General features: G+C 53.8%; 1 protein-coding gene across 1 annotated transcript in view; it reads left to right on the forward strand.

The window, feature by feature from the left end:
• Positions 1–20,800, forward strand: part of ZFHX3 (zinc finger homeobox 3) — a gene marked incomplete at its 5' end in the record, with an annotated part of 96,807 nt that extends 76,007 nt beyond the window's left edge. The window contains 3 exons of the mRNA XM_084270185.1: positions 7,668–7,770; positions 8,850–14,300; positions 17,695–20,800. Coding sequence (XP_084126311.1) covers positions 7,668–7,770; positions 8,850–14,300; positions 17,695–19,274 — 7,134 coding nt within the window. The 3' untranslated portion in view covers positions 19,275–20,800. The remainder of the gene's footprint in view (positions 1–7,667; positions 7,771–8,849; positions 14,301–17,694) is intronic.
• Between the last annotated feature and the right edge of the window lie 369 nt (positions 20,801–21,169).

A 21,169-nucleotide genomic window follows, 5' to 3' on the forward strand; every position in this document is an offset into this window, starting at 1 on the left:
GTTGTCCTTGGCGAGACCTGGCCCTGTGCCCCACTTGCTTTGCCCCAGAGCTGCTCAGCAAGAGCCCCTCGGCTGCTGGAGTCGTGTGTGCAGCTGCTGGTCCACCACGTGCTGCCGTGGTGCAGAGATGCCTGCAAAGGCTCATCCCACTCCCCAGCACTCAGGAAACACTGTTCTGGGCCCCAGAACGTTCTGTTCATGAATCCCTGTTCATGGGTTTCATGTGACTGCATCTTTCCATTTGGTAGTGTCAGTTTAAGGCACAGGTAGAATAATAAGGCACATTTTCAAACCGCTTCTGAACTCACTCAGTTATTCTCTGCTGTAATCCTGGAGCCACGGTCGTGTCCGCATTGAAAAACCCATGTCCAAGCACACAGAATAAGTTCATTTTGATTCCTGTCAGTTCTTTCTCTATGTGACTTTTTTTCTTGCACCCTATTTCTGCTTCTCTTCTCCCGTTGCTGATCCCTGACAGTGGGGTGAATAATACCGTGCTGGTCGTAATATTCATGTCCTTTTATCAACTCCCCTCCTGTGATGTCATCTGAGGAAGCAGTTGCAGCATTGCCCAGCTTTTCTCTCAGAGAGCTCTGGTCTTTTCTTCCAGTGCCCTCCAAAAAGCCTTTATGCTTTTTGTCTTCTCCACCCCATGCTTTGGCAGCCACCCCTCCTCTCACTGCTCTGGCCTCCCCCTCGGGCCTGCCAGGCTCCGCAGAAGCTGTGGATGTTTCAGCGAGTTGTGGTGGTCACTGGTGGACCAGTGTGACTGACCGACTGCGGGAGCCACAGCTGCCCTGAGAACCATTAAACATCCATCCAGGCTGCAGAGTCCCAGCACTCTGAATAACAATATGCAGAGAGGTGGGGAAACAAACCCCCAGCGCTTCGCTGCTCTGGAAGCTGTGGCCATGCCCACAGGCTCCAGTGGGATGGGATGTAGCTCTGCCCTGCCCAGTGCTCTGCACCTGGTCAAGGAGCTGTCCCGTCACCAAGACCTTACTCTCTGCAACCCACATCCAGCTCAATAGATGGTGATTGTGTGGAAATACATTCTGAGGACCTCAGCAAATCTCATTAGCATCTCACTAAATTGATGGAAGACATCTTGACTGTAGAAGAGCAGCGAGCAGAAGCTGAGCCCCTTTCTTATGTGTAACCACTTGCTGAGGGTCTGTGTTACACTGACTGAAACAGTTGGGTTTCTGGGCAGAACGTGCAGCCTGGGACACATGCGGCTGGGCTGGCGTCTTCTCAGCCTGAGCAGGTCTGTGTCCGGCGGGATGCCAGAAGCTCAGGGCACCCTGTGGAGGACATGGGCTGGTGGCTGTGGTGCTGTGCAGGACAGTGCCCTTCAGTGAGCACATCTGTTCTGGGGTAGGGCCTGCAGGACTTCTGCTGGCACCCATGGAGCCTGCCTTAGCCAGGAAGCTCATCCTCTTGCTCATTCCTGGTTTTCCCACCTTGCTGGTGCCACTGACAGCTGTTTCCTTTGGTACCTGGAGGTCTGCTGAGGGGAGGATCGCCTCTCCTGCCGCAGGTCAAACAGCACGTGGGCCAGGAAGGGGGTTCTCATTTGCACTGATACACACTGTGAGCGATGGGTATGGCTTGTGCCGAATGAGGCAGCATCAGAGGCTCCTCATTTTCCTCATTCTCACTGCGGTTCCCGTCTCGGTCTGACGCGCGAATCGGCCCTTGGTGCCACCGCGAGGGAATTGCAGTCCAGTAAATGGGAGCCAGGTCCTCTCGACAGTGTCTTTGCGCTCGGTTTGGAGGAGGCTCCAGTTAATAATACCTTATCAGACGCCTTTCAGGAACCTGCAGTGTCTAATATGTCTGTTGCCATGGTAACGGCTGCTGGCTTGCACTCAGCATCTTGAGCTGCCTGTTCCCTGCCCCATCCTTCTTGGATGGCGAGCAGCCGGGCTGGCCATCCCATGGGACACCCGGGGCCTCCCACCGGCCTGCGTGCTGGCCTGGGTGCTGGCCTGGGCACTGGCCTGGGCACTGGTGGGGCTGCAGCCCCCGGCCAAGGGGAGAGACGCGTGTGCTGCATCCTGCAGGCACAGGGGCCAGGGAAGCCCCCCCAGGGCAGGGGCTCCCGCCATCCCCCCCACTCCTGCAGCTTCCCTTCCACGGGGCTGGCGAAGGAACGTGGCCAGGTTCCTTTCACGTGGGGTTCAGGCTGCCCTGAGCAGGCCTAATCGCCATCTTTCCACATAACAGCCTCTCTGCTAATCTCGGGCCTGCACCGCTTCAGCAGAGAGCCCCTTAATGAGGGTGAAGTGCAGTTCGCCTGCACAGTCGATTGACAAGACTGATGGGCTCAAGCCGGGAGAAGGGACGGCTTCCCGAGAGCCTCCGGGAGCGGGGAGCGCTCCCTCCTCCCGCATCGCGTTATCCTCCTGCACATTCCTCCCGTCAGTTCCCTCTCTGCTCCTTGGTTCAGGGCGTCTTCCCAGCGGTGCGGCCATCTTTCCGTCGCCTTCCTCCCTCCCTTGTTCATGAGGAATTCTTGCCCGTCCCTGCCACCCTCGCTGCTCCCTCTTACCGTCCTCATTTTTTCCCCTCTTTCCCATTGTCTTTCCTTATTGCTCTCTCCCTTCTGCTGTCATTCAATTTTTCTCTCTCCCTCCTTCTCGCCCCCTCTCACTCCCCCCTTTCCCTCTCACTCTGTGTCTCATTCTCCATCTCGGATGAAGGTAATGAAAATAATCGGGCTTCATTAATTCTGAGCCCTGTGAGATGATAGCCATTTGGAGCCATGTTTGCCAATTAGATGGTCTAAATTAGAAGTGACCTTGGTATACTGCCATCGCTTTGCCTCTCTGAGTCTAATGAAGCTTTTCACTCCAGCACCCTCTCTCTCTCTTTGTAATGGAAATTACCTCCTTTGTCTGGTTCGGGAACCTTGCATCGCATGTGTATTTCCCCCTGGTTGCACGGACATGGGGAGAGTAATGTGTCTCCTCAGACCCCTGCCAGAGATTTTTCTTTCAAAGCCGCGGGATTTCGGGGGTTTGGGGCTTTTACAGAGGAACTGCCGAGTCCACCCGCAGCCACGGGGTCTGGAGGAGTCGGGCCGGGCAGATGCAGGGCGCGAGCGGAGCTGGCGCTTCACGCTGGTGGAGATGAGTTTTTTGGATGTGCCAACAATGTGGCTGTGTCACGCTGCCAGGGAGGGGTGCTGTGCGGGACGGGTGCTGCCCGGGAGGGGTGCTGTGTGAAAGGGGTGCTGCTGGGGAGGGGTGCTGTGCAGGACGGGTGTTGCTGGAGAGGGGTGCTGCCCGGGAGGGGTGCTGTGTGAAAGGGGTGCTGCTGGGGAGGGGTGCTGTGCAGGAGGGGTGCTGCAGTGCTCAGCCTCCAGCCCGTGCCGGTAAGCAGCTCTGCAGTTCATGGTCTTAGAAATCCGGTAGGCAGGGTACAGCAGGAGCCAGGCTGTCACCGCCGTGGGTTGTCACCCATGAGGAGCAGACCCACAGGCTGTTCTCCAGACTGGTGACAGGTCTGCAGACGTCAGAGTGTGTGTGGCCTGCAGAGGATACTCGCAGGGGTAAGGGCCAGGACACATGCCACGACGGCCCTTGGCTTTCTCCTAACACTCACTGGACCACGTTGTCCTCGGATCGAATTGGGGTGCCCGTGGCTGTCACGGATCTCATCATCATGAAGTTTAATCTTCTCAAGGAGGTCTGGATCTCCTCTGAAAGAGAGGGTCCTGGGGAGCAGAGAGTCTTGTCCCGACCACTTCCTCATTCTGAGGTGGAGAGTTGGCTTCTCCAGAGCTTGTTTGAGGGAAGGTCTCTGGCTGCAGAACAGAAGGGGCTGCCACTGTCTCTGGCCCAAACTTCCCCCTCCTTCACTCCCCACCCAAACAAGTTCCCTGCCCCACTGAGCGGGATGGGGACGGGGCAGTCAGAGCAGAGGGTGTGCCCTGAGTGCCTGCCCCAGCACTGGGAGCTTTCTTGGAGACACTGACTGTGTCATTGAAGTACTGACAGTGCCTGACCCGTGTCTTGGTTTCTGACTGCCAGGCTGTTGGAAGGAGCAGAAAGACTGAGCTGCCGATCCCTCCCCACCTCCCAGTTTCATTGGGACAGAAGGGTCATGAGTGACATGAGTCAAGGGGGCTGTTTGCCTCCGGTGTGGTATCGCTGGGACAGCAGCCTCGGGCAGACGGGCACTCAGGGCTGTGCACAGAGGAGGATCTGGTCTGAGGGACCGTGCTGCTTCCGAGCTCCAAGGCTTTGCTGGTGGCTTGCTGGCTGCAAATGGGATACAGCTTAATGTTAGAGCAAAACAGCTACGTGCAGGAGAGGGAAAGGGAGAGGATGAACCACGCTCATTGGACTTGTGCCTGTAGGGTTGGTTGCTTCTGAAACTGTTCTTAATAGCTCACGGTGACTGACGTGTTGCCATTGTGAAGCAGTCGGAGTTGAAGAGAGGGAGGGGAGGTGTTGGGCAGCACTGAGGCTGGATGCCAGGGTCACGGGCCAGGTTTGCCTGCTTGGGAGCAGGGAGCTCTAATGACCGCACGCGCTAACAGAGGCCGTGCTGAGATAAACACCTTCCTCTATCAGCAGAACAGTTAATGCCAGTTAAACACACCTGACGTACCGAGCGCTCGCTGCAGAGCACCGCTCCTGCTTATCTGTCGGGTGGCCATGGCCTACTGTGGCCCCTTGCTCCTCCCACTCTCTGTTTATATTAAAAGCAGCGACAACACGTGGGGCTTTTTCTGCACGTATGAGGCCCTGGTGTGTCCCAGGATGGGTGTGTGGTGTGAAAGGACACGCAGTTCCAAATGGGCAGCCTGGGCCAGGCGTAGCTGCAGGCTGTGTGGGACCTGCAGGCTGTGTGGGACCTGCAGGCTGTGTGGGACCTGCGGGCTGTGTGAGACCTGCAGGCTGTGTGGGACCTGCAGGCTGTGTGGGATCTGCAGGTTGTGGGATCTGCAGGCTGTGTGGGACCTGCAGGCTGTGTGGGATCTGCAGGCTGTGTGGGATCTGCAGGCTGTGTGGGACCTGCAGCCTGTCCCCACTGCGCTGCCTGCTCTGGGCAGTCCGTGGGCTGAACAGACCCAGCAGCTCTGGAAGTCACCGTAGGAAGCGGGCGGCACTTCCAGGGGAAGCCTGATGCCACAGAGGACACCGGCAGCAAGGCCAGTGCCTTGTTGTGGGGTACTTGCTTCCTGGGCCAGCCCCACGAGGCTGTCTGGACCATCCCTGCATCCCTATCCAGAATTTCTAGCCCCCTGCACCTCCCTCCAGCGCTGCTCTGTTTGCCGTTGGGGATTTGGTGCCTGTAGCAATCTGATGTGCCACAGCCTGGGGTTTTTTCACCCCCCTGGCTTTTTTTCCTTTCATTTTTTTGTATTCCTGGAGGGAGGGGTGGAAGTAGGGCAAGAACCCCGGCTGCAGAGATGCAGGTAGATAAAGGTAATTACTTAAACACATATAGGGCAGGACTTACTGGTTTGGAGACCCAGATTAAGATGCAGAGGAGCATGTGAGGTTGATGATTATATTTCGGGGAGAGTTAATTGACGGAAGGTGAAGGCAGACAAAGAACCGCTGCTTACTGCCTTCTTGAATCCCAATCAGGAATTATGATTAAAGACGCGGCGAGACAACAGAGGCCTGATGAATTGGTGTCTTTTTTTTTTCTTTTTTGCCGTCATTCACACTTGATTGACTTCAACCTTTCAAGTGCAAAAGTCTCTCTTTTCCATTATTATTCATAGCCATCTGAGTTTTTCTAATTAAAGTGTATGAAAACAATTACTGATCCGTCGTACTGAGTGTGGTAGTGGGGATGGCTGCCTTACTGTAATGCGTATAAAAAGCCCACAGTTTTCTATAATGATGTGCAGCTGAGGTGTTAGATAATTTTATTCTTTTTCTACTCTGTTGGGGTTTTTTTTAATTTCTCATGATTTATTTTTCATAATTCCTAAAGATCCTAGGAAAGCTCTCTCCCTGCTGATAAAGCTGAGAGGGACCGCTCCTTCTTGCCTTCCCTCCTCGGCATCCCTGCTTGTCCCTCTCCTCTGAGCCTGGAATTAAGCAGTGACCTTTCACGTCTCCTGACCCACCACCCACAGCCGGCAGATGCACCGGCTTAGAGTAAAAGGTGGAATGAATTTGGTGTGCTCAGCTACCCTCCTGTGATCTGTCGGTGTCAGCTGCCATCCCTGCAGTCATTGCAGGGCCTGGCGCTCACCTCCATGCGCTGTCCATCCCGGGAAGGGAGGGAGCTCAGCACCCTTCCTCGGGGTGGTTCGGACCTCCGCAGCTGCCCCTGTGCAAACACTTGCCTCTGAGGTTCTTTGTGGCCTGGTTTTGCTTCCATTCACTTGGTGAAGCCGGTGTCTGGTTTGTGTTTGCTTGGGTTTCACACGCGTGTAGATAAGGAAGGTTCCATGTCCTACACCTCCAGCTTCGGCACAGATTCGCTAATACCTCCTGGGGTTCAGCCAGAGCCTCGCAGTGCTCGGCTGTGGCATGCAGCGGGGTGCGCTGCGTGCAGATAACCACCTCACTCCCCCTGAAGCCCTGGGTTCAGAAGCCCTCCTGGGGTCTGACAGAGGGATGCAGACTCATTTCGCTCAGAAGCGTGCCTGCCCCGGAGCGCAGATGTATGTCTCCCTTCCCCAGCATCCAGGGGCAAGCCAGTGCTGGCTTCTGTCCCTTCAGGTGCCGTGTCCTGGTGACAGGGAGAAGCTCAGGGCTGGGGAGGCTTCCTCACTCAACGTGGGCATCTCGGCAGCACTGGCAGCTGCACACTGGAGGGTGGCACGGATGGTGATGGGGATGGGGTCTGTGGTATGAGATCCTGGCACTGGACATCCAGACGGGTCTTCGCTCCCTGTCCTGTGCCTGACGCCAGCCACGTGCAAGGTGCTGGCGTGGCACCTGCTGTGTCCTGGGTGTGCCATTTCCAGGAAGGGATGAGTGTGGGCATCGCTCTTCCGGGAGCGTCTCTACTTGCAGCACGCTGACTCTGCAGCTCTTCAGTGTTCAAGCCCTGCGCTGTTTTTGGGGGTGCAGATTGAAGAGAGGCGAATGGGGCGCATCAGCCAGAGCAAGGAAAGGGTTACCAAAAGCTTTTCATTTCCCAGACAATCTACTGCCTTTTTAGTCTTTCCTTATTCATTCTTTCCTTTGTCACCTCTCTCCTTATTTGTACTTTTCTTTCTCATGCCCCTCCTTTTCCTGCATCGATACACTTTGAAAACAGTGCTGCAATGCTCCCTAGTTCAAGATTACAGTGTACTTTACGAGGTATGATTTAATTAGGGGCCTTATTATGTTTTCAGCAGCTTAAGGTGGGCCTTTCAACTTATCTACCTAATTGGTTGCACAAGAAGTTTCACAGCCCATGACAAAACATTGTCAGTGATCAAAGTCTGAATTCTACATAAAGGAAAAAATATTAATAATAAGATTATTCTTCAAGTGTGCACTGCTAATTATGTCCAGAATGTAACTGTAGAAACACTTTTGACTGATGTGAGCTTTGTCTAATAAACATGAGTCTTCAGTGAGATATGAAAAGTGACGCCTCTGACTTTACAATTCTGGTGTCTAATTTTCCCACTGAAGATGTTTAAAATATTTACTGGTGTTTTTCTTCTCCCCACATCCTTCCCTCCCTCTCTCCAGGTGACAACACCTGAGGTGATGATGCCCAGCAGCATGTTCCTCCCGGCGGCCGCTCCAGAGAAGGACGGGAACCCCACAGCAGAGGAGCTGGGGAAGCAGCCTGGTGAGTGCAGGGCAGCGAGTTCACGGGTCCCACCACACCCTCAGCTCCCTGCACCTAGTTGGGGACCATCTGGGGATGGCTCTGCCTGGGCAAGCTCCACATGCCCAGCTCTCTCCTGGGACCCATGGTCGGTCAGCGCCCAGCAGAGCCGTCTCCCTTCATCCGTGCCCCAGGGAGGCTGGTTCTGGGGTGCCCCTGAGACAGGGCAGCTCAGAGCTGAGGAGCAGCTCACCACCATGGTGATTCATGTGGAAATAGTGTTGAATCCTTGCAAAGGAGAAGGCCAGGTTTGTAGTGTGATGTTGGAGCATCCTAAGAACATCGTTCTGCATGGGCAGAAGTGTCTGATCTCAAACCTGGCATGGAAGCAGTGTCAGTCTTCCTTCTGTGCCCTCCTGGAGGGTCTGTAAAGAATCTGGGAATGCAGACAGCCCTCCAGACCATCCCAGGGCTGTGGTGCTGGTGGGTCAGTGCAGCACAGACAGGGAAGCCAATGCTGCCCTGGGCAGTGGATCTGGTTTTGGCCTCTACCTGTGTCACGCTGTCATTTCCAGCAGGACTGTGCTCTTACACCCTGGAAAGTGGCAGTGCTCTGAGTGCTTGTTCCTTCTCCCATCCTCCCTCCAACAGCACCCCCTGAACTGCTGCCAGCAGGACCTGAAATTCATTCCTGCTGTTTCTAGCTTTGATAGGACCAAGACTCAAATGCTACATTCAGTTTGATGAACCTTCTAATTGGAAAATGAGCGGGACATCTGAGAAACACAGCAAAGACAGATAGGTAGCTGAATGGCCTTCACTTAAAGGAGAGAAGTAAAGGTAATCAATACACTAAGGGAACATGTGTGTGTGTGAGTAATTTCCAGATATTCAAAGTGGGCAAGAAAGTAAATTGTGTAGGCTCCTGGGCTGCCATGAGGGTAACAGGCTGGTTTGAAAATGGATGGAGAGAGAGGAGAAATGTTAGAAGTTCCTGCAGAGAGCTAAAGCCATGGACATGTTGGGGACAAGAAGAGGGTGTTGAGGAGCCCTTGTGTGCTAGGGTCACTTTCAGGCTCGCTCTGGTTTTGTTTTCACAGAGATCTCTGAGGACGCGGGAAAGAGTCTTCTGCCATCCGAAAGTGCTGAGCAGAGCGGAGACCCCAAGCCCGCCCCGGCCGACCAGGGCTCTGCCAGGGAGGACTCTGGCTTCCTCTGCTGGAAGAAGGGCTGCAACCAGGTGTTCAAGAGCTCGGCAGCCCTGCAGACACACTTCAATGACGTCCACGCCAAGCGACCTCAGCTGCCAGTGTCCGATCGCCACGTCTACAAGTACCGCTGCAACCAGTGCAGCCTGGCCTTCAAAACCATCGAGAAGCTGCAGCTCCACTCCCAGTACCACGTCATCCGGGCGGCCACCATGTGCTGCCTCTGCCAGCGCAGCTTCCGAACCTTCCAGGCCCTGAAGAAGCACCTGGAAACCAGCCATCTGGAGCTGAGCGAGGCCGACATCCAGCAGCTGTACGGTGGTCTCCTGGTCAACGGGGACCTCCTCGCTATGGGCGATCCTTCCCTTGCAGAAGACCACACTATCATAGTCGAGGAGGATAAGGAGGAGGAGAGCGACTTGGAAGACAAGCAGAGCCCGACAGGGAGCGATTCGGGGTCGGTGCAAGAGGACTCTGGCTCAGAACCGAAAAGGGCCTTACCCTTCAGGAAGGGCCCTAACTTCACTATGGAGAAGTTCCTGGATCCATCTCGCCCTTACAAGTGCACAGTCTGCAAGGAGTCTTTCACGCAAAAGAACATTCTCCTGGTCCATTACAATTCTGTTTCTCATCTGCATAAACTGAAAAGAGCTCTCCAGGAGTCTGCTACTGGGCAGCCCGAGCCTACCAGCAGCCCAGACAACAAACCTTTTAAGTGTAACACCTGCAACGTGGCCTACAGCCAGAGCTCAACCCTGGAGATCCACATGAGGTCTGTCCTGCACCAAACCAAGGCTCGTGCTGCCAAGCTGGAGGCGGCTGGGGGCAGCAGCAGTAACGGAGCTGGCAACAGCAGCAGCAGTCTGTCTCTGGGGTCATCCACACCAAGTCCAGTGAGCGCCAGCAACAGTAATACTTTCACAACCACCAACACAAGTAACTCGGGCACAACTCCCATTCCCAGCCTCCTCAACCAGGTATCCAGTGACAGTGTGGGAATTCCTCCCTTGGGTAACCCCGCAAGCACCAGTATCTCCTCGCCCTCGGAGCCCAAAGAGGTGAACCGAAAGAAGCTGGCAGACATGATTGCATCCAGGCAGCAGCAGCAGCAGCAACAGCAGCAGCAGCAGCAGCAGCAGCAAGCTCAGACCTTGGCACAGGCACAGGCCCAAGTCCAGGCCCATCTGCAACAAGAGCTGCAGCAGCAAGCTGCTCTCCTGCAGTCGCAGCTGTTCAACCCAGCACTTTTGCCTCACTTTCCGATGACCACTGAGACCCTTCTGCAGCTCCAGCAACAGCAGCATCTCCTGTTTCCCTTCTACATCCCCAGCGCCGAGTTCCAGCTCAATCCAGAAGTCAGCTTACCTGTCACGAGCGGTGCGCTGACACTGACCGGTACAGGTCCCAGTTTGCTGGAGGACCTGAAGGCTCAAGTTCAGCTCCCTCAACAGAGCCATCCCCAGCTCTTACAGCAGCAGCAGGGTCAGCTGTCCTTGTCACAACCTCACTCCGTTCTCATACAGCAGAGCCAGCACCCTGAGAAGAAGAATAAATCTGTAGTGAAGGAGAAAGAGAAAGAAACCCCGAGGGAAAGGGAAGGTGTAGAGAGGGGAGACAATAATGTAGCATCTAAGGAGTGTCTGCCTGACAACTTAAAGCCCAAAGAGAAGAAGGACTTTGCGGCGGGCAGTGGCTCGGAGCCCTCCCTGCTGCCCCCCCGCATCGCCTCCGATGCGAGAGGGAACGCCACGAAGGCCTTGCTGGAGAACTTTGGCTTCGAGCTGGTCATTCAGTACAATGAGAACAAGCAGAAGGTGCAGAAGAAGAACGGGAAGACAGAGCAGGGTGAGAACTTGGAAAAGCTGGAGTGTGACACATGCGGCAAGTTCTTCTCAAACATCCTCATCCTGAAGAGCCACCAAGAGCACGTTCACCAACATTACTTTCCCTTCAAGCAGTTGGAGAGGTTTGCCAAACAGTACAGAGAACACTATGACAAACTCTACCCTCTTCGGCCTCAGACCCCAGAGCCCCCGCCACCACCTCCACCACCGCCTCCTCCGCTGCCCCCAGCACCTCCTCAGCCAGCTTCTACTCCCACCATTCCGACCTCTGCCCCACCGATTACCTCTCCTACAATCGCACCAGCCCAGCCGTCTGTGCCGCTCACCCAGCTCTCCATGCCCATGGAGCTCCCCATCTTTTCACCACTGATGATGCAGACCATGCCACTACAAACGTTACCTGCTCAGCTGCCGCCCCAGCTGGGTCCCGTGGACCCTCTGCCTGCTGACTTGGCCCAGTTGTACCAGCATCAGCTCAACCCTAGCCTTCTCCAGCAGCAGCAGAACAAGAGGCCGCGCACACGGATCACCGATGACCAGCTCAGAGTCCTACGGCAGTACTTTGACATCAACAACTCCCCGAGTGAGGAGCAGATCAAAGAGATGGCAGACAAGTCTGGGTTGCCCCAGAAAGTGATCAAGCACTGGTTCCGAAACACGCTCTTCAAAGAACGCCAGCGCAACAAGGACTCCCCATACAACTTCAGCAATCCCCCCATTACCAGCCTGGAAGAACTGAAGATCGACTCGCGGCCCCCTTCTCCCGAGCCTCAAAAGCAGGAGTACTGGGGAAGCAAGCGGTCCTCCCGGACACGCTTTACTGACTACCAGCTGAGAGTCCTGCAGGACTTCTTTGATGCCAATGCTTATCCAAAAGACGATGAATTTGAGCAGCTTTCTAACTTGCTGAACCTCCCAACACGTGTTATAGTGGTGTGGTTCCAGAATGCCCGTCAGAAGGCGAGGAAGAACTATGAGAATCAGGGAGAAGGCAAAGACGGGGAGCGACGGGAGCTTACCAATGACAGGTACATCCGAACAAGCAACTTGAACTACCAGTGCAAGAAGTGCAGTCTAGTCTTTCAACGCATTTTTGATCTCATTAAACACCAGAAAAAGCTTTGTTACAAAGATGAGGATGAGGATGGCCAGGACGATAGCCAGAATGAAGACTCTATGGATGCAATGGAGCTCTTGACTCCAACCAGTTCCTCCTGCAGCACACCAATGCCCTCGCAAGCTTACAGCACACCTACATCTTCAGCCAATGCAACCTCCTCAGCTTTTCTGCAGCTCACAGCAGAGGCAGATGATTCCTCCACCTATAGTTCTAAAGTAGAAGCTACAGATGAGAAACCAAAGCAGTCTGAACCTCCAAGTACACAGCAAAACCAAACTCAAGAGAAGCAAGTGCAACCAAAGCAAGAGTGTCAGCAGCAACAGGACCAAGGAGAACAAAAGACAAGTTCAGCACACCAAAAGATTTCACAGTTATCCTCCCCCTCTTCATTGCAACAGCCGCCTCCCCCTCCTCAGCCCCCTCAGTGCTCCTTGTCCCAGTCAAGCCCAAGTCCATCTCAGCTCTCACATCTCTCCCTCAAACCCATTCACACATCTACTCCTCAACAGCTGGCAAACCTACCTCCTCAGCTAATCCCCTACCAGTGTGACCAGTGTAAGCTGGCATTTCCTTCCTTCGAGCATTGGCAGGAGCATCAGCAGCTCCATTTTCTGAGTGCACAGAACCAGTTCATCCACCCCCCCTTCCTGGACAGAACGCTGGATATGCCCTTCATGCTTTTTGATCCCAGTAACCCACTACTGGCGAGCCAGCTGCTATCTGGCACTTTACCACAGATCCCAGCGAGCTCGGCCACCTCCCCCTCAACTCCAACATCCACAATGAACACGCTGAAGAGGAAGCTGGAGGAAAAGGCCAGCGCCAGCCCTGGAGAAAACGACAGCGGGACGGGAGGAGAAGAACCACAACGGGACAAACGTCTGAGGACAACCATCACCCCAGAGCAGCTGGAAATTCTCTATCAGAAGTACTTGCTTGACTCCAACCCGACACGGAAGATGTTGGACCACATTGCACATGAAGTGGGCTTGAAGAAACGTGTGGTGCAGGTTTGGTTTCAGAACACCCGTGCGCGGGAAAGGAAGGGGCAGTTCAGGGCTGTCGGGCCTGCCCAGGCCCACAGACGCTGCCCCTTCTGCCGAGCTCTCTTCAAAGCCAAGACAGCTCTCGAAGCTCATATCCGATCCCGTCACTGGCACGAGGCCAAGCGAGCTGGGTACAACCTGACGTTGTCTGCTATGCTCTTAGACTGTGATGGGGGACTCCAAATGAAGGGAGACATCTTTGATGGAGCAGGCTTTTCCCACATGCCACCAGCTAGCAGCGATGGACAGAGTGTCCCTCTCTCCCCGGTGAACAAGAGCATGGAACTGTCACCTCGAACTCTGCTGAGTCCATCCTCCATTAAGGTGGAGGGGATAGAAGACTTCGAGAGCCCCTCCATGTCCTCAGTCAACCTGAGCTTTGACCAGACAAAGCTGGACAACGATGACTGCTCTTCTGTCAACACTGCAATCACAGACACTACAACGGGAGATGAAGGGAACGCAGACAACGACAGCGCGACAGGGATTGCAACCGAAACCAAATCAGCCTCGGGACCCAGCGAAGGCCTGACAAAAGCTGCCATGATGGCGATGTCTGAATATGAAGATCGGCTGTCTTCTGGCCTGGTCAGCCCAGCTCCCAGCTTCTACAGCAAAGAGTACGATAACGAAGGTACTGTGGACTACAGTGAAACATCCAGCCTTGCAGACCCCTGCTCGCCCAGCCCTGGTGCCAGTGGTTCAGCCAGCAAGTCTGGAGAGAGCGGGGATCGGCCCGGACAGAAACGCTTCCGCACTCAGATGACTAATCTCCAGCTCAAGGTTCTTAAGTCATGCTTTAATGACTACAGGACACCTACCATGCTGGAGTGTGAGGTCCTGGGCAATGACATTGGACTGCCAAAGAGAGTTGTTCAGGTCTGGTTCCAGAATGCTAGGGCAAAGGAGAAGAAGTCCAAGCTCAGCATGGCCAAGCATTTTGGTATAAACCAAACAAGTTACGAGGGACCCAAAACAGAGTGCACTTTGTGTGGCATCAAGTACAGCGCTCGACTGTCTGTACGTGACCATATCTTCTCTCAACAGCATATCTCCAAAGTTAAAGAAACCATTGGAAGCCAGTTGGATAAGGAAAAGGAGTATTTTGACCCAGCTACTGTACGTCAGTTGATGGCTCAGCAGGAGCTGGACCGGATCAAGAAAGCCAATGAGGTTCTTGGTCTGGCAGCTCAACAGCAGGGCATGTTTGATAACACCCCTCTGCAAGCTCTTAACCTTCCTGCTGCATACCCAGCACTACAGGGCATCCCTCCAGTCTTGCTCCCAGGCCTCAACAGCCCATCCTTACCAGGCTTCACTCCATCCAACACAGGTGGGTATAGATGTTGTCACGCTGCTCAGAGACACAGCTTAACCTGGTGCATCTTTAGCACAAGTGGGTGTTCCCAGCGGATAAGAGGCTGCCCAGCCCTTCGTCGGGCACGTTTACCGGACAGCCCATAAGCAATAGGTATTTTGTCTTTAATTCCTGAACTCAGGTTTCCTAGTGAAGTCTGAAGCAGAGTGAGATCTGGACACAATGCATTTCCCTGTTTCTTTAGCACAGGCTAAAAATTCCATTGAAGGAAATGGAAAGAGAGGATTTATTCAGCAGAGCAGGGATAGGAGTGACATGCCAGATGCATTGGTCAGTGTCCCTTTCCTCTTGTGATTAAATTCAGTCTATTTAGTGAGATCTGGAGTTCTCAGTAGTTCAGAACAGTTTCTGGGGAGAAGGCAGGATGTGCCCAGTAGCACTGGTGGCAGAAAACTGGAGCATCTGTCTGTAAGGTCCTTGTGGCAGATCCCAGGGCAGCTGTGGGTTGCTTTTTGAGCAACAGCTGGGCACAGTCTGGAAGGATCCTCTCACAAGCAGCAGTGTAGTCATGAGACAAATCTACTTAGGTATTTTAATAAGATTTTTCTTATGGATACTACATAAAAGTGCGATCTGGCATAATCCTTTGTGGCCTAATCCCAGTTACTGGACGTTGATTTTTGAGGATGCTTCTTTCCGTTGTGCTTGGTGGATGTGTGGAAGGTTTAAGATGTGGGGCCCACGCTGGCAGTGGAAGATGCTGCTCAGTAGACTATCGGTGACCTAGAAAACGATCCAAGGGCCTTATTTCACCCCTGCTACATCACTGGCTTCCCAGAGACGTGCCCGTGTCTGTATCACCACTCATGACAGAGTAATTGATGTGCTCTGGGAGACCTGCTTTCACTTGGCAGAGTTCTCTGTTTACTTCTGATGGTCCTTCTTGGAGCTGACTCTGTCCAGGGCTGCTCTGTGTTCATGGAGATATCCCCAGAACTGACTATGGGATGCTGTCTGGCTGAGCCTGTCCCTGCCTGGACCCTGTAATGCCTGGTACAGTCACACCGTGTGCCACTGGGCACCTCTGCACTGCGACAGCAGGTCTAACAACAGCAGCTAGACAGTGTCTGGCAGGGGTAACTTTCTCTTACTGTACTGAACTAACTGGCTGGTGAGATGAGTTACAGACCATGGTGTGAAGCCTGAATGGGATCTGAGCATCCTCCTGGCTGCTTACTCAGAAACAGGAGTGTCCCCAGTCTCGGGAGGACTTGCTGCTGTGTCATTCAGCAGGCTGACTGAAGTCTCTTTCTCAAGATTGGAAAAGTCAGTGCAGGAGCCTCCCGGTAGCGCGTTGTGTCTGGTTAATAAAATTGTCATCTTCTTCTGTCACCTTAGAGGTCAGACTTTGGGTGAGCAGATGAAGATGACAGGATAGGAGCTGGTGTGAGCAGCTCGTGGAGCCTGAGCAGCTTGTCTGGCTTTGGCAGGGGTCTGGCTGCCCAGCTGCTCACCGTGAGCACCCGAGGGTTGTGTGTGGCTGCGGTGACACGGGGTGTGACACCCAAGGAGACCCATGGTGCAAACTAGGCATCTCCCCCTCCCCTTGGGAGCGGCTGGGTTCTCCTTGGTCTCCATTGCTGCTGCCTCTGAGATCAACTGGAGTTGAAGTCTCAGGTGCTTGTTGGATCCTGGCCTTTCCACGAGGACTCACTCCCCCGGAGTCATGGTCCCTTTTCTGGGCAGGGGGTTGCCTTGTGGTTCGGTTGCTGATGCCGGTGTTGGAGGGTCCTGTCAGAGAGGAGGAAAAGGGAGGATAAGCTGTTCTGCAATCTGGAGAAGGTTTCTGCTGGGCTTTTTCACACAGCCCCAGAACTCTTCCCACAACCCACCCTCAAAGTGAAGGTAAAGTCGTTCTTGACCGCAGTTGTTATTAAACCATTTCTAAAAGCAGTTGCCATCAGAAATTCTCCTGTCCAGGGCTGCTGTCCATCCCTGCCCCCTGAACCTCGTCCCAGCTACATGCCCAGAGTGTGTCTTTGTGTGTCAGGACTCTCATGTGATGGTTCTGTTCTTACCAGAGAGCTTGTTTCAGAGGCCAGAAGTAGGCCAAGAGGATCTCTTTGGCAAGTTATGTTGCCAGCAGGTAGCTCGGTGCTGTTTACGTAGTACCCCCAATTTATAACAAGATCTAAAATCACCCTTTGGCACTTCAATCTATATTGTTGCTTTTATTTTTCTCCAAAGACCAGTGTGTGTCCTGGGGAGACAGGGCTACGTACTATGAATGTTAAAAGCAATCAGAGACTGCCTAGACAGGACGAAGCTATTTAGAAAGTCAAACAGACTATTTGTGGCCTTTAGATAAAGCTCCAAAGGTCAGGCCAGCTCCGCTCCCAGCCTGTCGCAGCAGATAAGGCTGTGCATCCAGGAATGTTATGAATTAGCCGCTGCTCTGGCACTTGAACCTCTCAGGAGCTGTTCAGCTGGGGGACATCAGTTTCAATGGCTTCTATCCATAATGTGCCCTTCTCTGAGCCCTGTGCTGCTGCTGCGTGGCGGCTCACTCCACACACCTCATACCGTCACAGGTCGCTGTTGTCTCAGACCGCGTCAGGGGCAGGTGCAGGTTCCCAAAGGGCTTCGCACCAGCCAGGGCCGAATTCTGCTGCTGCCTGGTTGCCCCCCTCCCAGCCCCCCGGGGCTGCTCCCTCCCCAGGCTGGGCTCCATGGAGCTGCAGCAGCCCTGCTCGTTGTCCTTTGCCGGGCAGGTCCCCTGCATCAGTGGGTGAATGCGGCACCGCAGGCAAGTAGCTGCTCTTACCCAGGGGTGATGCAGCCACGTTTCAGTGCTCTGCTGCCCGTGGCCAGCAGCCACCCCTCAGAGCACGGGGCTGTGAGGAAGTGGTGCCTGTGTCTGCTGAGAGGCACAGATGCCTCCTGTGCTGCACCAGCGTGGCAGGATGGGCTCTTGCAGAGGTGCTGTGCTGGCAGGGCTCTGGGCTTGGTTTCCAGAAGCCTGAGGAGCACGTGTGTCCTCACACAGACTTTGCACCTCGTGCTCCCTGCATCAGCTTCTGCCCTGGGTCGTGCCATCTGCTCTGGCCAAGGACCTGGGTATGGGGCTCCCACTAGCACAGGGCTGCGACGGCAGAGGCTGCCTGCACTTGTTCCTGTGTGTCTCCTCTCCTCCCACTGGATGTGTCACAGAGGAGGGACTACCTAAAGCAGACATTGCCATGCCTCCACAGCTGATCCCTGGTACTCCCACTGTTCATACTCTGACTGCCTTTGAGCAGGTACCGTCGCAGCTCTAAGGACTGGGGCACTTTTAGCAGGAGGTTAGATTTAGTGGAACTGCCTGCCCTGCGCCGAGCGACTCCTCACCTCTCTCTCCTCCCTCTTGCAGCTTTAACTTCTCCCAAACCCAACCTGATGGGCCTGCCCAGCACAAGCGTCCCTTCGCCCGGCCTCCCCACCTCTGGATTACCAAATAAGCAGCCCCCGGCCGCGCTGAGCTCACCCACTCCGGCACAAGCCACCGCGGCCGTGGCCCCGCAGCAGCCACCGGCAACCACCCCGCAGCCGCAGCAGCCGCCCCCGCCGCAGCGCAAGGAGAAGGAGAGTGAGAAGGCAAAAGAGAAGGAAAAGGCACCCAAGGGGAAGGGGGACGCCCTGCCAGGGCCCAAGAAGGAGAAGGGGGAGGCGCCGGCGGGTGCCCTCTCGGCCCCGCTGCCCGCCATGGAGTACGCAGTGGAGCCTGCCCAACTCCAGGCGCTGCAGGCTGCCCTCAATTCGGACCCCACCACTTTGCTGACGAGCCAGTTCCTTCCCTACTTCGTCCCCGGCTTTTCTCCCTACTACGCCCCGCAGATCCCCGGCGCCCTGCAGAGTGGGTACCTGCAGCCCATGTACGGCATGGAGGGGCTCTTCCCCTACAGCCCCGCGCTGTCGCAGGCGCTGCTGGGGCTGTCCCCCGGCTCCCTGCTGCAGCAGTACCAGCAATACCAGCAGAGTCTGCAGGAGGCATTGCAGCAGCAGCAGCAGCAGCAGCGGCAGGCGCAGCAGCAGCAGCAGCAGCAGCAGCAGCAGCAGAAAGCGCAGCAGCCCAAAGGAAGCCAAACCCCCGTCCCCGCGGGGGCTGCCACCCCGGACAAAGACCCTGCCAAAGAACCCCCCAAGCAAGAAGAGCAGAAGAACGCACCCCGCGAGGTGTCCCCCCTCCTGCCCAAACCCCAAGAAGAGCCCGAAGCGGAAGGCAAGGGCGCGGACTCCCTCTGCGACCCCTTCATCGTCCCGAAGGTGCAGTACAAGCTGGTCTGCCGCAAGTGCCAGGCGGGCTTCGGCGACCAGGAGGCGGCCAGCGACCACCTGAAGTCCCTCTGCTTCTTCGGCCAGTCCGTGGCGAACCTGCAAGAGATGGTGCTTCACGTGCCCACCGGCAGCAGCCAGGGCAGCGGCTCGTACCAGTGCGTGGCGTGCGAGAGCACGGTGTGTGGGGACGAAGCCCTCAGTCAGCATCTCGAGTCAGCCCCGCACAAACACCGAACAATCACAAGAGCAGCAAGAAACGCCAAAGAGCACCCCAGTCTATTACCTCACTCTGCCTGCCCCCCCGACCCCAGCACCGCATCTACCTCGCAGTCGGCCGCTCACTCAAACGACAGCCCCCCGCCCCCCCGGCCCCCCCCGGCTTCCCCCCACGCCTCCAGAAAGCCCTGGCCCCCGGCAGCCCCCCGCGCCCCGCCGGGGAAGCCGCCGCCGCCGCCTTTCCCTCCTCTCTCCTCATCTTCAACGGTTACCTCAAGTTCATGCAGCACCTCAGGGGTTCAGCCCTCGATGCCAACAGACGACTATTCGGAGGAGTCTGACACGGATCTTAGCCAAAAGTCAGATGGACCGGCGAGCCCGGCGGAGGGGCCCCGGGACCCCGGCTGCCCTAAGGACAGTGGTCTAGCTAGCATAGGAATGGACACCTTCAGATTGTAAGCTTTGAAGATGAACAATGAAAGTGAATTTAAATAAAAAAGATAATAACAAACCAATTTCAAAAATAGACTAACTGCAATTCCAAAGCTTCTAACCAAAAAAGAAAAAAGAAAAAAGAAAAAGCGTGGGTTGTTTTCCCATATAACGATGCCGGTGGGTTTTACATTTCTTTTTTCCTTTCCTTTTAATAAAATAAAACTTAAAAAAGAAAAAAAAAAAAACAAACCTGTTACATTTGTCCTTTCGAAGGTACTGTTGGTCTGGGAGACGAAAGCCCGTGCTGCCTCCTTACTGTCTTCGGAGCTTGAGCCCCTTGTATATTGCCCCTTTTCAATACCGCCCCACGTCGATAGCACAGCAGAGGCCGGCATGCACTGTATGGGAAAGCAGCCCACCTTGTTACAGTTTTAAATTTCTTGCTATCTTAGCATTCAGATACCAATGGCTTGCTAAAAGAAAAAAGAAATGTAATGTCTTTTTATTCTCAGGTCAATCGCTCACACTTTGTTCTGTTTTCAGAATCATTGTTTTATATATATATATATATATATATATAATTTCTTTCGTTTGTTTTTGGGGTTTTTGTTTCGTTTCGTTTTCGTTCCAGAAAAAGAAATTTGTTTTGTTTTGGTTTTGTTTTTTTTTTTTAATTTAAAATGGGCAGAAAGTATTCAAGAGAAAAAAAAAAAAAACAATGTGAACTGCTTTAGCTTTTCGGGGATTTTAAGGGTAGCTTTTCTGCTGAAGCCAATTCCAAGGGGAAAAGTTAAGCACTCCCACTTTTCAGAAAAAAAAAACCACACAAAGAGTGTTGAGGACTCGGAGCTTAAAAAATAAGTTTTAAAACAACTGACTTTCTGTATTTATGATAGATATGACCATTTTTGGTGTTGAGTAGATTGTTGCATTGGAAATGAACTGAAGCAGTATGGTAGATTTAAAAGAAAAACCCTTTTGTGTACATTTAGCTTTTGTATGGTCCAGCTGACGGCTTCTCATTTGATGTTGTCTTGTTCATTCCTAGCCAGATAGATTGCAATCCATTGACTCGCCTGAGCTTTTCTCCCCTTTGTACCTTTACTCCCCGTTCCCCCATCCTGTAATCTTCCACTTATGGTCGCTACCTTCATTTCTTAGAGGGTGGTTGCATAATTATTTTATAAAAACTAAAGAAAGAAGTTCAAAGGGTTTTGGGGGGTCAGTAGGATCCCTTGCAGAATATTTTTTGTTGGGGGTTTGAAACTTTTTAAGGCGTATACATACGATTTACCTATGTCTGTTACCCTTGTGCACTTATCTCTCTCTTATTTTCCATTTTTCCTCCTTTTTTTTTTCTCTTGCCCTCTTCTTTTCCTCATTTTGTAAATGCTTCAAAGACTCTGTTCCTGACCTGTAAGCATTTGTTTCTGTTTGTGTAATTAGGCTGCACTCTGTTCCTTCTTTAAAAAAGAAAAAAGATTTTGTTACATTTTTTTTCTCTAAAGAAAATTCATGCTTTAAATAAAATCCAAAGACATACCCTTTCACCACTGGTGCAGAATGAGCAAAAAGGATTCTTTTTACTTGAGAATTTGTTTCTGATTTAAACAAACAAGTCTAAGTTTAAATAAAGAATAAAAAAAGTACCCAGGTTGTTATCTGTGCTTCTTCTGCAAGCAGAGAGACAACTCTTAGCGAGAGCCCAGCACACCAAAAGGCAGGTTCCTCCTCCCCAGTTCTCTGCCGTGGTGGTGGGGGTGCCGTGGCTCCGGGCCGGCGAGGGGCCCCCGGCCCCGCGGTGCCCGTCCGGCCCCGCGCCCTGCCCGGGGAGCGCAGCCGCACGCACGCACCTCACGGGCCGGACTCTGAGAGGAAAACTTTGTGCTGCTAAAATGTAGATTTTGGAGACAAACAGA

Source organism: Gallinula chloropus (genome assembly GCF_964237585.1).
Source record: "Gallinula chloropus genome assembly, chromosome: 13".
Classification (NCBI taxonomy): Eukaryota; Metazoa; Chordata; class Aves; order Gruiformes; family Rallidae; genus Gallinula; species Gallinula chloropus.